Below are 18199 nucleotides of genomic sequence, written 5' to 3'. Positions count from 1 at the left end.
GCTCTTTGTCCATTGTCATTTTTTATTTATCACCTCTAAATGTTTTTAAGCTACATCACACAGCACTAACAGCACAGCATAGAAACAGCTATGGTGTCTATAATAAATAAAATAAAAAAACGGGTACAAAAACAGCAGTAAAGATACAGAAATTTGCATCTTGCTTCAAGATCTCTGGGACCTTGTTGATATTTTGGTCCTAGACTCAAAGTAAAATCACCTACAACATCCTACAAAACAGTCACAGATGCAGACACTTTCTCTGGTCGGATTTTTAGGGGTTAAAGGGTTACTTCAGCGTTTTTCACCCTAATTGCCATCTGCCACACCTATAGCAAAGTCAAACGAAAAACAGTTCTTTAAAAAAGTGAAGTTCAAAAAAGTATTAAAAGACAAAGAAACGAAGACTCGTATAAACTGTGAATGACCTTGCAGTACACCAATACTGTCCCCATCAGATAAATAACTTTCATCTTTGAGAGAGAGGAGAAAATCAATTGAGAAAATCAAGAATGTATAGGTGTCAAGAAGCAGTTACTGAGAAAAGGAAAGTGACAAAAACAGATAGTTTTCTCAGAACAAAGAAGTCCTCAACATCATTGTGTTTTTAAGATTTCTTAGATCATGAGAACCCAAAAAAATGAACTTCTTTAACTGACTTTTGGAGGTGTGGAAGAACACTTCTTGCAGATTCCTTTGAAAGCTGGCAAAGGTTGGACACAGTACATACTATAATTTTCTGTTAAATGAAGTTTTGTGCTTTTTCCTGATGATTAAAAAACCTGTGCTTAATGTCTGTTCACTGGAAATTAAGTGTTTTTCAACTTATTGGCTTTTCTGGACTTTTATAAGGAAAAGCAGATGTGTTACAATTATTGTCCCTGGTAATATACAAAACAGCACAGATGTGGCAGATAAAGATTGAACTGAAAAACGAAGGAGTATTCCTTTAAAGAACGTGTAGGGTCATATCTCATCCAAGAGAACACTAGAAGCACTTAACAGCAGCATCAGACTTGACATGCAGGTAACCCACTATCCACATGCAGTAATAAACACACACACTAACACTTCTGCTCCAGGTTTCTCTGGGCAGAGGCAATAAGCACCATTGGTTTCATTGAGTAAGTTGAGAGAGCCATTTTCTCTCAGCCCAGACTGGTGATGCTGGAGCGTCCTCCGGGTGGCGCCACAATGCGGTGGCAGGCACGGCGAGGTCCATTCTCATCCGCCTGGGAAGCTGCAGAGTTTAGTTTAAAGGTGAAACATGAAGCTAGTTGATAGCATAAACATAGCCACAGTATTTGTAATAACCTACATTACAAGCCAAATGTTTGGAAACAAGTTGTTAGGTTTTTTTTTTAAGCTTTTTATGTCAATAGGTTTATGCACTATTCAGTTAGATTTTATGCAGTGATGTTCACTGTTGGCTGTAAATTCCCAAGCTAATGACAATGTTAATGACATACTGCATTCAATTCAAGACTGCAAGACAGATGGTTGGCATGAAAGAAGTAACACCTAAATTAAATGTTTTGATACATTTTCTACTCTTTTCTGGAATAAAGACATAAATAGAATAGGCACCTCATCTGTGTTATTTTATCGAGATTTCTTATTTTATATGGTTTTACCTCAAACCAACTCTTTGTGACATGTCACCAACTGAGGTTTTGCAGTAGCCACACTTTTCATGCCTTTCAACAGTCTCTAAATATTACTGGTATAGAGTTCCAAGCTGTTGAAGTTCCTTTCGTTGGTCACCAAGTAAGCGAATGCAGTGCACAACTTTCAGTCCATCATTCAATAAATGATGAAACCTTTTTCTAACAACAGTGTGGCAAAATGATAGCTGGTTAGCATTAGCTTAGCTAGCATGATAACAGCTCTTGCTAACCACAGCACAGGCTTGATTCTGGCTAACTGATATACCACTGACAAGTTTAAATTATAATGACTTAAATATGAGAGTGAAATTGAGAGATGTGACGAAGTGAGACAAGTTATGTGATGTTTGGATCTGTGACCTACTGGATAACCTAAGGATTGCTTGCCGATTGTGGTGCATTTACTGCCACACACCACAGTAGAGAAATCAAACCGTTTTTTTTTGGTGTTTAGAGCTATAGCACAGTAGCTTGCATAGGGTGACCATATGTCCTTTTTCCAGTCTAGTGATTTCATTTAATTATGATTATGCTTACCCTCACCATCTACCTAGCCTCTAATGTGAATGCAGTGTATAACAGGTATTGTCATTAGCAACACTTTGCAATGCTTCATAAAATCAAACTTTTTTGTTCTGACTTATGCCCTTGAGGTAGGTCAGTACATATCAACTTAATTTGAATTCCTTGAGTACTTCTATACAAAAGTAAAGAGAAAAAACCTCTCACTCAATTTCAAAGAGTATTTATCACATGGCAATTTACACTGGATTAATGTAACCTGGGGTTATTTCTACAGTTGATATTATGTTAGGTAAAAATCACAACCATTTTACTAATGCACGCAGTCCGTAAAATTTACTGACATGGTGGATTCAGACAGGACTGAAATCGCAGAGAACCACTGGTAATCATTACATTACCCTCCCCATGTAAAACTACTGCTGTCTGAATAGCACTTGTGACAATACAGTTATAAAAATACAGTAGCAAGAAAAAGTGAACGCTTTGGAATTTCCTATTTTTCTGCAAAAAGCTAATAATACACAGTTATAATCTTTCTTGCCTTTATTATGCACACTAATGAAACAGTAGACATTAAAAAAAGTGCTGGCTGAAAAAGTGAGTGAACCCTTGTATTTAATAACTGGTCAACTGACAGCAGCAACTTCAAGCAAGCACCTTTGATAGCTGCATTACTTATTTTATGTATAATTAGATGGAATAGATTGTGTTTGTTCTTTATTGGAACTTAGATGAAGATCAGACCATATTTTAAGATGACGATGCATGAATGCAGGTAATTCACATACTTTTCTTGCCACTGTATCTCAGACCAGCTTATGATTTTTGTATGGGTGCGTTACTGACCTTGTGGGTATTCCGGCCCTGTGGAAAACAATGCGAAAGAACAGAAAGAATCACAGATCAGTTGAGTGTCCATTAAGCTGAGCACAGGTGGAGTTTATTTCTTTAAGAAGTCTTTAAGAAGAACAGTGGCTGGTATAGTGTGTGGTGGGTAATACCCCTGTTCTTCATGAAGCCACCTGCTGTTCAAGTTCATGCCTAGGCAAGCACACAATGCTAATAAGAGTCCTTGGGCAAGACTCCTAACATATATACACTGCTCAAAAAATTAAAGGGAACACTCAAATAACACATCCTAGATCTGAATGAATGAAATATTCTCATTGAATACTTTGTTCTGTACAAAGTTGAATGTGCTGACAACAAAATCACACAAAAATCATCAATGGAAATCAAATTTATTAACCAATGGAGGCCTGGATTTGGAGTCACACACAAAATTAAATTGGTTGCAGGGCTCTGGCAGTGCTCCTCCTGATCCTCCTTGCACAAAGGCGGAGTTAGCGGTCCTGCTGCTCGGTTGTTGCCCTCCTACAGCCTCCTCCACGTCTCCTGGTGTACTGGCCTGTCTTCTACGCTGACAGACACAGCTAACCTTCTTGCCACAGCTCGCACTGATGTGCCATCCTGGATGAGCTGCACTACCTGAGCCACTTGTGTGGGTTGTAGAGTCCGTCTCATTCTACCACGAGTGTGAAAGCACCACCAACATTCAAAAGTGACCAAAACATCAGCCAGAAAGCATAGTTACTGAGAAGTGGTCTGTGGTCCCCTCCTGCAGAACCACTCTATGGAGCGTGTCTTGCTAATTGCCAATAATTTCCACCTGTTGTCAATTCCATTTGCACAGCAGCATGTGAAATTGATTGTCAATCAGTGTTGCTTCCTAAGAGGACAGTTTGATTTCACAGAAGTTTGATTTACTTGGAGTTATATTGTGTTGTTTAAGTGTTTCCTTTATTTTTTGAGCAGTGTATCTGCCTACATTTGTAACACGCAGAGGTGTCAAATTCAGGTCCAGAAAGTAAAAGTCCTTCCCAGGATTTTGTTCCAACAGGCTGGTTTCTCTAGTTTGATCACACCACCAGCAGAGCTGTCCAGCCTGTTGGAACAAAATCCTGGGAAGGACTTTTACTTTCTGGACCTGAATTTGACACCTCTGGCGATTAGACCCCTTAAAACAGATTAATGTTTCTCTGGTTAAGAGTCTATGCAATATGTAAATTTAATGGAATGTACAACCTGTCCAACTGTGTACTCTTTTGTTTCAGTGTTTTGATTGTGCTTTTGCTCATGATTGTCTGCTCACCTGACAGGCTAAAGTTGGACAAGTGCAGGTTTCTGACTGGAGCAGGCTGGTTCTTGGCAGGTGAAGTTTTAGCAGAAGGTGCAGGAGTTAAGTATTTAGGTGTAGGAGGAACGTCACAGACAGGCCCATCATAGACACCACGAGAAACTGGATGCAGGGAAGAGACCTACACACAAACATGCACTTAGATTAGTACCTTTGAGGGTACATTTACATTATTTGTACATTGAGAAATAAAAATGTACCTGTAAAGTACCCTTTTTGTCCTGACAGTGTTTGTGCATAATTCAGGATTTATGATCAGCCATTAAGGTCAGTGTTAGGGGTATAAAATTGTAAATCAGATATGAAAATGGTTCAAAACAAGCATTTCAGCCTTTAAAAGCAAAGAAAGTAATGTGATTTTTACTTCTTTCATTAATTGATATCATGTAGTTTTAATATTTTAAAATATTTTAATAGTTTTAATATCAACAAAAAAGATTAATCTAGACTAGTGGTCTTGACAGTGTTTTTTTTTACAGATGGCCTAGGGTAACTTCAAAGATATTTTGTAACTATGGTAAAGCTTGAGACTCAATGCACATAAATATGTTATACATTTATTATTTTTAAACAAGACGCAAAATTATATCATAGGCCCCAAAACAAGAACTCCATTAAAATTGGTTTCAATACTCACTGTTAAAGTTACATGAAAGTTTGTTTGTTTTTTTTCTGTTATAATTGCTGCTGCAAGTCACCCTGTAAGGCCTGAAATAATAATTAAAAGTCAGAAGTGTCTTTCAGATTTCTCTTTTAAGTATGCATCTTTTAAGTATTAATGTCACATGCAGAGGCTCAAAAAGAATATGTAAGTTGGTCTCAAATGCAAAATCAACATGATGACAATAGTAGATAATTCGGTTACATCTACGGATGACGTCTTTCACCAAGTTCTCTTTGAGTACTCTTTCAGTGCACAGGCAAACATAAGATTCATCTGCTCAGAAAAGAGGTCTAAAGCACAACCGATATTACAAAATATTCTTAAGCATGCTGAATGTAATTACAGATTTCCACCAGAGTGGTCACCAAAACCCCAAAACTTACATAGTGCAGCTAAACAGAATTGTTCAATATGGAGCTATGAAACAAGTGAAGTTTGAAAGAAAAGACCATGCCTGAAGCTCCTCCTTCTAATTTAATGTCCTATTAATTTTCAATGTCTATTTTCAGTTTCTTGTGACAATGATTTTGTACCCCTCTGCCATCAAGGGGGAGTCCAGCCTTCTAACTTAAAAAGAGAAAGCACCCAAAACTCCAGTCCTGTTCTTGGAGTTGTCTCCTCTCCTACAGTTTTACAGTTTCTTCTCAAAGTGCAAACATAAGTTGACAGCATTGTCTCAACTAATAAAGTGTTATTTAAAGATTATTCAGCAGGAAGTGGATGTTTTTAAAAACAAAAGAAAAATGTAACTGAACCAGATCACACAATTAAAAGACTTCGGGATCAGATACCTTGTTCCTCATACGAATGCGCTGGTAGGCATAGTCAGGGAAGGCTTTACGTGGAATGAAGCGTCCGGATCCTGGCTGGACGTTGAGGGTGCCGTTATCAAAAACAACCCGACCCTGACTCAGCACAACCTGTGGTCCTCCCCGAACCTCCTGTCCCTCAAATATATTATACTCCCCCAGCTGAGGGACAAAGATGAAGATTGGGAGATTGATGGAGGTAGAGAGGAAAGGGAAAGTGGAAAAGTATGAGACAGAGAGCACTTGTTGTAAAAGAAGCACCAAAACATTATTAAAGCAACACATTCCTCACCGAATGTTGAGACTTGGCTGTGATGGTTTCGATCTTGTCTGAGTCCCAGATGACAAGATCAGCATCAGAGCCCACAGCCACACGGCCCTTACGGGGGTAAAGGTTAAAGAGTTTCGCTGCATTGGTGCTTGTCACGGCAACAAACTGATTCTCATCCATCTTCCCAGCAGCCTGTGAGATAGACAGATTCAGAGTTTCTTCCATAATGCAGGAAAGACATTTTTTCACACTGTAAGAACAGCCGAATTTTAAGCCACATACTGCAAGTTTATTCTTTTATCATTGTTTCAAAAAATTCATTCAGGACCTGCAGGCCCAGTAGTCTATGTCATGACCGTTTTTTTCTGAGCACTAATGAAAAAAGGGAGGGCTTCAGTGAGAGCTGTAAGGGAGAGCTGTAAGGGAGAAGTTAATACAGGTGTGCAGTCACTGAATACCCTGAACTATGTCAATAAAAGACCATTTTCATGAGCACTTCCCCTACAAAGTTGGTCATTAGATGACATCACCAAGACCCACACTGAGCAATGGGAGTTTTGTAGTTCATTTGTACTCTTCGCAGTTATATGGGTTAACTAAATATTCAGCTGTTACATTGTACTCATAGCTATTGTGCTTGTATGATTGTGGTTTTTTTTTAAAAGTGCTAAACATATAACGATAAATAGCTAGCATAGTTAATTAACAGTTATGATGTTATTATAGCTTAGCAACATGATCTCAAAGCTTAGGAATTAAAGATGTGTGCCTCACCACTCCTTTGTCCCAGATGAAGGACATTCTCTCTTCTATGCCATTGGTTCCCTCAGGAATAAGAGTAAAATCATCCTTCCCAATTGCTTTCTGGGAAATGGAGTACACACAATGTGCACTGCCAAGCACCTGCAGCTCTCCGCTGCACAACACACAATCCATACATTACCAATGCAATATACATGCAGATCAATATATGACTGATCAAAAATAAATAAAAACATTAGCACACTAAAATTATTAGTCATTATTAGTTAATATCTTCATCAAAAACATGATGATTCCATGCATTACCAGATGCCTAGTGCACAGCCATCTATCAAGCAGTTCATAAAATTAATCCACACACAACACTGCACAAAGTGATTGACAGTGAAGGTACCAGGCCAACATGGAGGTCAGGTGATCTGGGGTTGTGGTGTCTGGGCTGAGGGGTGGTGAGGTCACAAACGCAGCAGCTTTGGCCCAGTTTTTGCTCCAATAGTGTGTGCCATTCGAAGCTATGCTGGCTGTGATTGGCTCCCCAAACACCACAGACCCTGTCAGAGATAACCAAAAGAAAGGCTGATGAGACAGATGCACAACAATGACAACATACAGATTCAGCAGTGCTGTGTGGAAGAGATTCCACACCTCTACTAAATTTCATTTTAAAACTGCATATAAAACAAAGCTCTGGTTTGAACTCAATCATGTGTTTTGTTATTTATGTTAATCCTTGTGTCTTGTTCACCATCACCATGTCTAAAAGGGAAGCTATTATTATAATATCATAAACTGTAGAATTGTGCTACATCTCCTTAGTTGTCTGGTCTCTTACATTAAAGATCTTAGGAAACTTTCATCAAACGATTGCTAACAGATGTACAGAGGAATGATGAATTAGTTTGATACATGTAAGGAGGTAAGATGACTACAACAGTCTGATACTTATAGAGAGATATAATTAATACATTATTGTGATGAGTGTAAGACGATATTATGGCAACATTAACCTGATATGTGTAAAGAGGTATGATGACTGCATTATTATTCTGAGACATGTGTTGTGATATGACCTCATTAGCCTGATTTGTGTTGGGAGGTATAATGACTGCATTAGAATGCTGATACATGTACAGTGCTATGATTTAGTCTAATAAATGTATGGAGCTATGACAACTACATTGATCTGATATGTGTAGGTTGGTGTGATGACTACACTGCTCTGATACAAGTACAGTGATTGGATGACTACACTGGTCTGTTATGTGTAGAGAAGGATGACAACTACATTGGTCTGATACATGTAGGGAGGTATCATGACTACATTAGTCTGATATGTGTAGGTTGAGTGATTACTGCATTAGTCTGGTACTTCTAGGGTGTACCTCTCTTCCTGGCTGCAGCCACAATGTCAGCAGCTCCTTTACTCATCACTTTGGTGATATACACAGGGCAGTTTGTGCTGTTGCCAAGCGTTACAGCTCGGAACACAGCCTCAGACTCGAGCTGTGGAGTGGGAATGCAAACACATGCAAAAAACGCATTCATATACTTCAATCAATCCAGCACAACCTGGTGATTGTATTGATAGTTGGATGGATGTATGAAAGGATGAATAGATGGTTTTATACCTCCTCTGGCCTGCTCAGCACATGTCCCTCTGGTCCAGTGATACCCAGACTAAGAATCTTATTCTGTTCCTGAGAAAAAATTATAAAACTGTAAGGAGTAGTATTCACAATGCATCTCATAATAGGATAGCATTTACCACTTGTTACTATACAGTTTATTTCTCTATACAGGTTGTTGTTTACAGGATTTTATCTAAATATGTCTTTTTCTGCAGTTGTTCAGTGTTCCATACTGTATATTACTTGACTATAGCTGTGCAGAAAAGTGTATTGTGAAGCACTTTATCGCCATAAACACATTTTACTCTAAATAATAAAACATTAAAACTGACCAACTGCTGCAGTTTCAAGATTCTCATCTTGTTACAGACTAAAAACAATGTTTTATGTTACTATAACAATTATGTACAGACAGATAACAAATTAAAGAAAAGTCCAATATAAAGTGACTTGCTGAGGTGTTGTACCATCATTCTTCCAAAAGATATTCTTAAAATAGGTATTTTATAGCTGTTTAAAACATCGGTCAAAAACATGGCAGCAAAATACCCCTAACAGCATAAGAGTCACCTGACCTGCACTCGACATGTGCTTACCCACTTGTGGAAAATGTAGTGAAGAATAACTTATCCATATCACTTTTCACATCTTTGTAGACCAGTATCTATGGTTTTTGCACCACTGAACTCTCAAGCATGGATGGCTCTTTGTAATAAGGGGTTTATGCACTGCAATCCTACTATAATAGCCCTCTCGTTGTAGTTGTGGACAGAGTCTGATCACACCCTGCATTTTCTATCAGCTGAGAAACAGCTGGTCTTCTGTTTTCCCTTACATATCACACTAATGCATGAGAATCATGCACATTAAATGTGAGATTTTGACCACAATTTTCAACTTTGTTCACTGATGTCTTTCCCATAGATGTTAATGTAGATGTCACTTTAGTCATTGTACCTATTAATAGATTTGCCCATTGATCATCTGCAGCCCAATAATGAAGCATCTTTCAAAATCCATTATATCTCTTCCTTTTGCAATATTGATCCAAAATCAATGCCAACTGGGCCTCCTCAGCATTTTCATCCATTTTTCCTTTAGTTTGGCACCTGCCTGTTTAAGCACAACACATAAATCTGACTTTACCTGAGCAATCAGGTCTCCATTTTCTGCATGAACCAGAACCACTGCACCTAAATCCCTCAGACACTCCATCACCTCATACAGCTAGAGAGAGAGAGAATTAACAAATATTAGTTGGTGTAAAAATAATCACAGCAGAATGTAAGCAGACATTTATATTCTCACCTGTGCATCAAACAGCTGACAAACGTCCTTGTAAGCCATGAAAACCTGGAAAGAGTTGACACCTGTGTAAAATAAAACAGAGAAGATACTGCTGAACAGAGTTAGGGTTAATAATTCAGCTCAGTTACGTAATGCACTGATTCAAATGTGTATGTCCTGAATGATCTATAAATAAAATATAGCAACACAACTCCGTCACTGAGTTTTTAGCTTTTGGCAATATGTCTTGATGTAATATATTTATTTAAAGTGGAAATGATGTCTGGGAATAGCAGGGCATTATCTAACATCAGTAAAATGTAACATGAATTTTTTATGTAGTTAAACAGGTTGGTCCTCTTCGTGTGGCAACATTCTCTGCATGTTTTGACAAGAATCAAGGCTCATCCTGAAGACCATTTTCATAATAAATTGGGTGTGTAAGTCGTAGAATTCACATTTATATTCACCTTCTAGTTAGCTGTAATACTGCTCTATTTTGAAGCATATAAATAACTTCCAATGAGAGCTAGGCTGGCTAAAGTACAGCATGCTGTTAAAAGCTTAGTAAGTTTCCCAATGTAAACAATGACAGAAAATAAATCTATATACATTTTGCTGGCCTTTTCACTTACAGATTTACCAGAACTTCCTATAAATAAAATAAAGCTTTATAGTGCTGATATTTGCAGGTACGTTTGGTGGTCAAAGATAAATTCGCCAGTGTTACACACAACTTCTCTAGAGGCTTTAGACTCTATGTATGTACCTTTAATCTAGGTAGCAGCATGCAGAGGAATACACCTAAAACATTTTATAATTCAATAACAGCTGAGTGAAATCTAGGTTTTCATGTTATATGAGCACAACAGGCCTCTTCTTGGAACTTATGAGGCCTCCTCTTCAGATGAGCTAATGAGCTATGGATGATGAAGGGGACTCATCACCTCCTACAAAAGGTATTGACTCCTCAGTGGATGATGTGCCAACATGTTATTTGTCAGAGAAATGTACTGGTATACGAATACATGCAAAACAGTCATGTGACAGTGATTTGAGTATTCACTTGTACTTGAAAACACTGTGCACAAAACAAGTTACAACTAGCCACTCATTCTGATTAATAAACTGTGTCTATAGTGTAAGTTTATAAAATTTGAGTAAAAAGTGTCAAATTTGCTAAAAAAAAAAACCTACCTAAAGCCACTTTAGAATTGTTCACAAATACCAGATGATCAAATAAGGTTTGTGATTTCATTTGCATCAGAGATATGTTTGTTGCCTGTACAAAAAATGAATACAGCTGAAATTGTTTTTTAAATTATTTGGCAAAAAAAATAAATTGTGTTCTGCTGCTCCCCACTCACCCTACACATTATTTAAATCAAGGTTATTAAATGAGTGTTTTTACATGCACTTAATAATGTAATAACTAAAGAAAATCAGATTTTGTCAGTAATTCGTTCAACGTGTTTACATTTACATATTTACACTTGAGTAATCACATAATGAGAAAACTCAAAATTTACAAGAGTCAGGTAATAACAAGATTTCTTTTCAACCAGCCAGTAAACTCACAGAATAAGATGTAAAGTAAAAGTAACGAAAACCTCATCATCATGCCGCATCTTTTTTTTTTTATTAAATATTGAATCACTTTCCTGGAAAATATGAATATACATCATATAGATGTATGTACATTAAGCATGTAGTTGGTTTCAGCATTGCCCCCAAAAGTTTTTGTTGCCGTCTTATGGGAGCTGTTTAAATCTTATCTAAAAAAATCAGAGTATGCTGTTTACATTTGATTAATTGCTGAAATGATTATGAATGGATTACTAAGTGCATGTAAACACATGCAATTATACTAAGCATGCAAAATTGTGAGAGATAAATACAGACAGTAATGGAGAGGAATAGGTGGACATAAAAGACCTCTCTCCTGGACGAGTGTGTGAAGTTCTTCTCTGATCGTATCATTCCAGTCTGGAACATCCACGTGGAGTGAAAAATCACAGCAGCTTTTCTTGTCTGCAGTGTCCTGCCACTTCTCAAACGCCTGCAACAGAGACTCACCACGCTGCGCACACACATGGTCAACTACAAACACACACACCCACACACACATACACACACACACTGCAGCAATGGTGTATAACTGGTCGATTCTTCAGTAGTTCTGCTCACACGGTTTTTAGAAGTCCCATTTCCTCTGCATATTTTATTCATTGTTATATACATTCTTGAACTCCAGGTTTGAAGATAAGTTTTTAAACTTCTTTTCCTCTACTTTTCCCTTCTTTATGCATATGCAATATATCTAACCTTGGATAAGTCTCTTTTAGATGTTGTAGATTTAATCCTGAGGTGTTTGTGGGTGGTTCCTTGTATAAATTTTAAACAGGTGTGTCTTTGAAGGGGAACAGGGGAACAATGTGTGTGTGTATGTCTGTGTCCTCCCAAGAAAAGCTATTCCCAAGTGTGTGTGTGTGTATATACACACACATATATATATATATATATATATATATATATATATATATATATATATATATATATATATATATATATATATATACATACATACATACATACATACATACATACATATATATATATATATATATATATATATATATATATATATATATATATATATATATATATATATACATACACTTAATTGCAGTTAAGTATTATAGCAAAACAACAATAATAGCTCTAGAATTTCTATTGCTCTAGAGTTTCTATACACATGATCTAACACTTTCTCAAGCCAGTCTTTGGGGCCCACCAGATGATTCCACATTTATTTTTCAACCTCATTTGCTGGGTGCTAGGATACAGTAAAATTATGGGACAGTCATGGTGGCACAAACGACTAGGTTGAGCCACACTAATCTAGCACAAAGATCTAAAACACTAATCTAACAGATGAACCTGAATTTTCTGGAAGATGACCAATTTCCTGGAATCACATCTTACATTCCCACCTCAAGAGTGTTTCACTCACTGATCATGGTAGTTCCTCCAGCGAGGGCGGCTCTGCTGCCCTCATAAAAGTCATCGGCCGGCATGGTGCCCAAGTAAGGCTTCTGCAGACAGGTGTTTACATCAATACCACCGGGCATCACCAGCCGCCCCCCCGCCTCTATCACCCGTACATCACCTGACACAGTCACATTCTCACCCAGCTCCCTGTTACAAAACACAGAAACAAAACATCTTAATTTCTATAAAGAAAAACAGTTGGGGCAGTATGTGAAACAAAAATAAATCAGACAGCAATTACCTAGTTAAAATCAACTTTGACCAGTATTTAAACAAAAACAGTATGAGGATATTTTATGTGTTTCCTTATGAAATGTGCAGTTTTTTGTAAATATCCACTCATTCTTAAACTGGTGCCTGAAAACACTCAAATATTGGAAGAGGTGCAATCCAACAATAATACATTAGTCTAAGAACGTTTCTCAGTGAGGGTGATATGAATTGCACAATATAATCAAAAAGATTCAGAAAATCCACTGAAATCTCCATGCAGAAATGGCAAGGCTGAAGACCACAACTGAATTCCCATGACATTTCACTCCCTCGGACAACACAGCATTACAAATCTTTGACTGATATCACCATTTGGGGTCAGGAATACTTTGATAAACAACTGCCAGAGACCATCCATCCATAAATGCCAGTTAAGGTTGTATCATGCACAGCAGAAGCCATATGTCAAAACGTCCACAAACATCGCCAACTTCTTTGGGCTCAAGCTCATCTGAAATGGATCGTTGCACAGTAGCACCGTGGTTTGACAAGTTACCCCAGTATATGGAAAAAATGGATTTTGTGTTCTCCAGGCCAAATATGAGGACCAACCAGATTGTTAATAGTATGAAGTTCAAAACCCAGCATCTGTCATGGTATAGGGATGTATTAATGTGCCCATGGCAACAGCAACTTGCACATCTGTGAAGGCACCATTTATGCTGAAAAATATATGTTTAGAGCATAATAAGACTTATCTAACTGAAACTGATAGGTGAAGCACATAATGATGGCCCAGCTAAAGTTTAAATTTTTTTTTATTAATTGTTGTTAAAAGGAAAGGTAATGTAATGCATTGGTAAACATGCTTCTGTCCCAACTGTTATGGAATGCATTGCAGACATCAAATGTGGAATGATCATATATTATATATATTATGATTACATATACAAAAAATTGTAGGAGATAAAATATTAAATATTCTGATTACGAACTTTTTCCAATTTAATACATGTCAAGCAGAATTTACTAATCAATGCTTTCTGTTTTTATTAGCATGTCACAGAAATGACATCACTTCTGAAAGTAAGAATAAAGTTATTAAAAACTATTGGGTGTCTGATGTAACTGAAGTGGTAGATGGAGTGTTTCCGCTGATACAAACTTTATGACTCCATCCTCCACGTAGATGTCAGCGAAGAATGATTGGTCATCGTTAATCACGCACCCTCCTTTAATGAGCAGTCGCTCACTCTGCAGAGACAAAACCACACAAACAAATACATAAATGTAGCATTATAAGAAATGGTATACAGCAGTTTAGCATTGGGGTAGATCTGCTTCATATCTCCAGAGGTGAAAAACTGCTCTGGTTCTTAGAAATAGTTTCAGTAGAAGAGTCCTTAGAACTTCACAGATTATGTCAAACATATACACTTACTGGCCACTTTATTAGATACAAACCAAACTTCTACATTCATAGTCCATTTTATCAGGTACATTTTCCATATAGGCGCTACTTTTTGTAAGCTCTACTATGACTATGTCCATCTGTTTCTCTGCATTATTTTTAAACAACAGTGTCTCTGGTGGACTGAGAATAGTCCAGCAGCCAAAGATATCCAGCCAACATTGTCTTCTGGTAAACAAATGTACTCAATTTGTAATTGTAGAACAAAATTTCCCATATATTGTACCTAATAAAATGGCTGATGAGTGTAAATATGAGCCTGACAGGTGGATGCTGGAGGGAAAATTGAGCATGGCTGGACATTGTGCCCTTGCTAATTATTTGCAGGCAATTATTGGCATAGTTGCAAATATTATGAGCAATATATATTTGATGTATTTTAACTGGTAAAGTAGAACCAAGGTATAAGTAAAAAATATCAAAGTCTGAAAGATCTGATCTGAACATGCTTCAATGTGAACAGAGGTAGAAATGCACATAAAAGACAAATTAATATATATATATATATATATATATATATATATATATATATATATATATATATATATATACACACACACACACACACACACACACACACACACGTATACATACACATATATACATACACATATATATTGTAACGTCCTGCTTGTTGAGAGGCGTTGCAATGAACAGTCATCGCTTTTATTGCGGAACTACCCTGGTTGCTATCGGCTACAACCACGCCAAAATAACAACGGGCTAACGCTAGCACACGAGCCGAACGCACACACATACCGCAGCTCTCTCACTCTCACTCACCCCGCGTCTGCGCTCTCTCCCCCCAGCCCCCCACGCTCTCCTCCAATCACTTACTTGCCTTATTACCTTAAACACAACAGTGCATCTTTAACAGTCAGTAAACACAGAACATTACTGCAGATTCGCCAGTCGTGGGTTGGAGGTTAGGGATCTGGCCCTGTGACCGGAAGGTTGCCGGTTTGATCCCCAGGGCTGACAGTCCATGACTGAGGTGTCCTTGAGCAAGACACCTAACCCTCAAATGCTCCCCGGGCACGTGGATAGGGCTGCCCACTGCTCCAGGCAAGTGTGTGCTCACTGCCCCTAGTGTGTGTGTTCACTAGTGTGTATGTGGTGTTTCACTTCATGGATGGGTTAAATGCAGAGGTGGAATTTCCCCGGTTGTGGGATCAAAAAAGTATCACTTAATCACTTATATATATATATATATATATATATATATATATATATATATATATATATATATATAGGTAGTTAAACAAACATAATGGCATTATATCTTAGAAAAAACTTCAGTACATTTCGTAAGTGTCTCTAATGGAAAATTTGCTTTTCCAAGCACAGTACAAGAAAATCATCCAGCAGAATCAGATTATGACCTAGTTAATTTTGGTGTGAGACAAATGAACTACAATGGTTTGACTTTGATGTCTAAAGTCAGACCTTCAATCCAGATGAGTGATTACAAAATTAAGGACTTGAAATGGCCCAAAAATGAAGACATACGGAATGTGACTACGGCTCAATCAGGGAATCAGCACTAGAGGGCGCTCCCAATAAAGTCCTATAAGCGTTTAGGGTGATAATACTTGCTAAGTTCTATACAAAAATACAGTAATTTTGGAACACAAAACGGCATAGAATATTTCAACACTGCTGTTATTTTTGGGTGCTTTGACGTTGTAATGGCGCCTCTTGTACGTTTGTGATTCCAGTAAGTGTGTACTCAGCCAGGGAGTTGCTCAATCAGAACTCGGTAGCAGTACTGCTAACCAATCAGCACTCAGCAGCAATAACTCGAGTCCTACTGCCCAAAACCTTTTTACACGTTTATTTTTCTAGTTTTAGTCTTTTTCTCCCTATTCAACGATTTTTGATATAACGGGAAAAATAGGAAATCGGCAAAGTCCCCTTCAACTGTGCCCTTCCCGTTAAAATGGTTTCTTTCATACGTCATAAAACTATGGTTTCTACGGGGAAATAGCACAATAAATGCGTGTTATGTCTTGTACAACTTTGAATCTGAATCTAAGAGGTTTTCTATTAGGCATACAACGCACTATTTGCGTGTGGAAGCAGTTATTTTAAGACCTGCATAGTGCACTACACAGGGAGTATGGAGCCGTTTGAGATTCAAGCCTACGTTAAACCTCCATGAGCACTGACATCGCGAAATCTCTCGTGAGATCTGACAACGCTGCTGAGACAAACCTTATGGCACCCCGCAAATCTATAGCTGTTGCCAAGGATACCGGCTCACTTCCTCCACATACGGGATATGGAAGCGCCTCCACGCCCAGTGTGCTGCACTACATATCAGACACAGAGGCAATGCAGGGTCAGTCAGAGCGTCTGCAGCATCTCCACAAAGAGGAGTACGCCCATAAATCACTCCACCCTCCACCCCAGTTTAATCAGGGCCTACTGTTTCATTCAGAGCATCACATGCATGCAGGCTGTTATATATGTACATATACACCCACTAAACTACAGACCTGAATCACTGCTTCTGTGAGGATCTGCACACTGAAGCGTGTTCCTACACTGACTCCGTCATCTCTATTAAAGGGCTTATATGAGGATTAGTACATGTGCTAAAGCAGTGCAGGGCTGCAGGAGCAACGGTGGAAAACACAAAGAACCAAATGAACCAGACAACAAAGGATTAGTGATAACAGTGGGTGTGCGTGTGTGTGTGCATGCGTGATTGAGTATGTGTATAAATCTTACCTGTGCACGGGGGGAACTCTCCTTACGAGACATGGTCAATGCAAACTCCGATTTGCTCCTTTATCACTCTCCTGCCTATCTCGTGGATCCTTCACTTTGTCCTGGTTTAACACATTGAAACGCCCCCCCGGTACTGGATGTGTTGCATCCGCGCCCTCATGTGGCGGAGACGCGCACAACAACCGTTCTTAAAGAAAGAGGAGCCGACGCTTTAAAGGGGAAGTCCACTACTTTCTCAAAACAACTAAATGGTGCACCCATCCTTTTTTATTTACCTTTACTTGCAGTACTCTTTTAAATTGCGCCTTTTTGTATGTAAATTGCACCTTCTTGTATGTATGCATGTTGTTTGTAACATAAAGTTTAAAAAAAACAACAACGCGTAATTGTTTACATCGATTTAAATTCTATCCCCGCGGGAAATTAACCACAAATTCCAGTGAGTATGCAGTGATGGATGACTTTTGAAGCTGGCGGTTTACAGTCAGAGCCCGGAGTTTTAACGGTATATTAGTGAGCAAGTGAACTACTAAGCGCTTTAAAAGCGTTTATATTTAGGGTCTTTCCGCATAATGCACTGCTAAAGTGGTAACACCTGTGTAGTGGGACATTGTACAGGACAGGTGCTTACAAGAAATGGGTATTTAGCAGTCATTTTATATGTTTTGGGATATTTGCAGTCATTTTTAACAGAGCAAACAGAGAATCAGAATCTAGCTTTATTGGCCAGGTGCGCACACAAGGAATTTGTATTTGGTTAGAGGAGCTCACAGAGCACAGTATCAGACACATGTAGAGAATAAGATAAAATAAAACATGCATTCCTACCATCACTCATTCAGACACATACACACACACACACACACACAGTCATACCTGTAAACCTTACAATGTGTAAAGTAAGTGCACAGTTCAGCAGCA

At 38.1% G+C, this 18199-nt stretch overlaps 1 protein-coding gene across 1 annotated transcript; it reads right to left on the bottom strand.

Annotated features, from left to right (window-relative positions):
* Position 1: 1 nt before the first annotated feature.
* LOC108431923 (dihydropyrimidinase-related protein 1) lies at positions 2–17437 on the bottom strand. Its single transcript, XM_017705411.2, has 15 exons — positions 17279–17437; positions 14240–14328; positions 12824–13008; positions 11746–11910; positions 9832–9893; positions 9670–9750; positions 8524–8592; positions 8278–8398; positions 7290–7446; positions 6908–7049; positions 6155–6325; positions 5845–6024; positions 4345–4510; positions 3039–3056; positions 2–1240 (listed from the first exon to the last, which is right to left on the bottom strand). Exons 1-15 carry the CDS (start codon positions 17309–17311, stop codon positions 1149–1151), a joined length of 1731 nt encoding a protein of 576 aa, XP_017560900.2. The 5' UTR covers positions 17312–17437; the 3' UTR covers positions 2–1148.
* Between the last annotated feature and the right edge of the window lie 762 nt (positions 17438–18199).

The sequence above is a fragment of the Pygocentrus nattereri genome, chromosome 14, assembly GCF_015220715.1.
Source record: "Pygocentrus nattereri isolate fPygNat1 chromosome 14, fPygNat1.pri, whole genome shotgun sequence".
Lineage (NCBI taxonomy): Eukaryota > Metazoa > Chordata > Actinopteri > Characiformes > Serrasalmidae > Pygocentrus > Pygocentrus nattereri.
The sequence above is the reverse complement of the archived record's forward strand: the minus strand, read 5'-3'. Positions and strand labels throughout refer to the sequence as shown.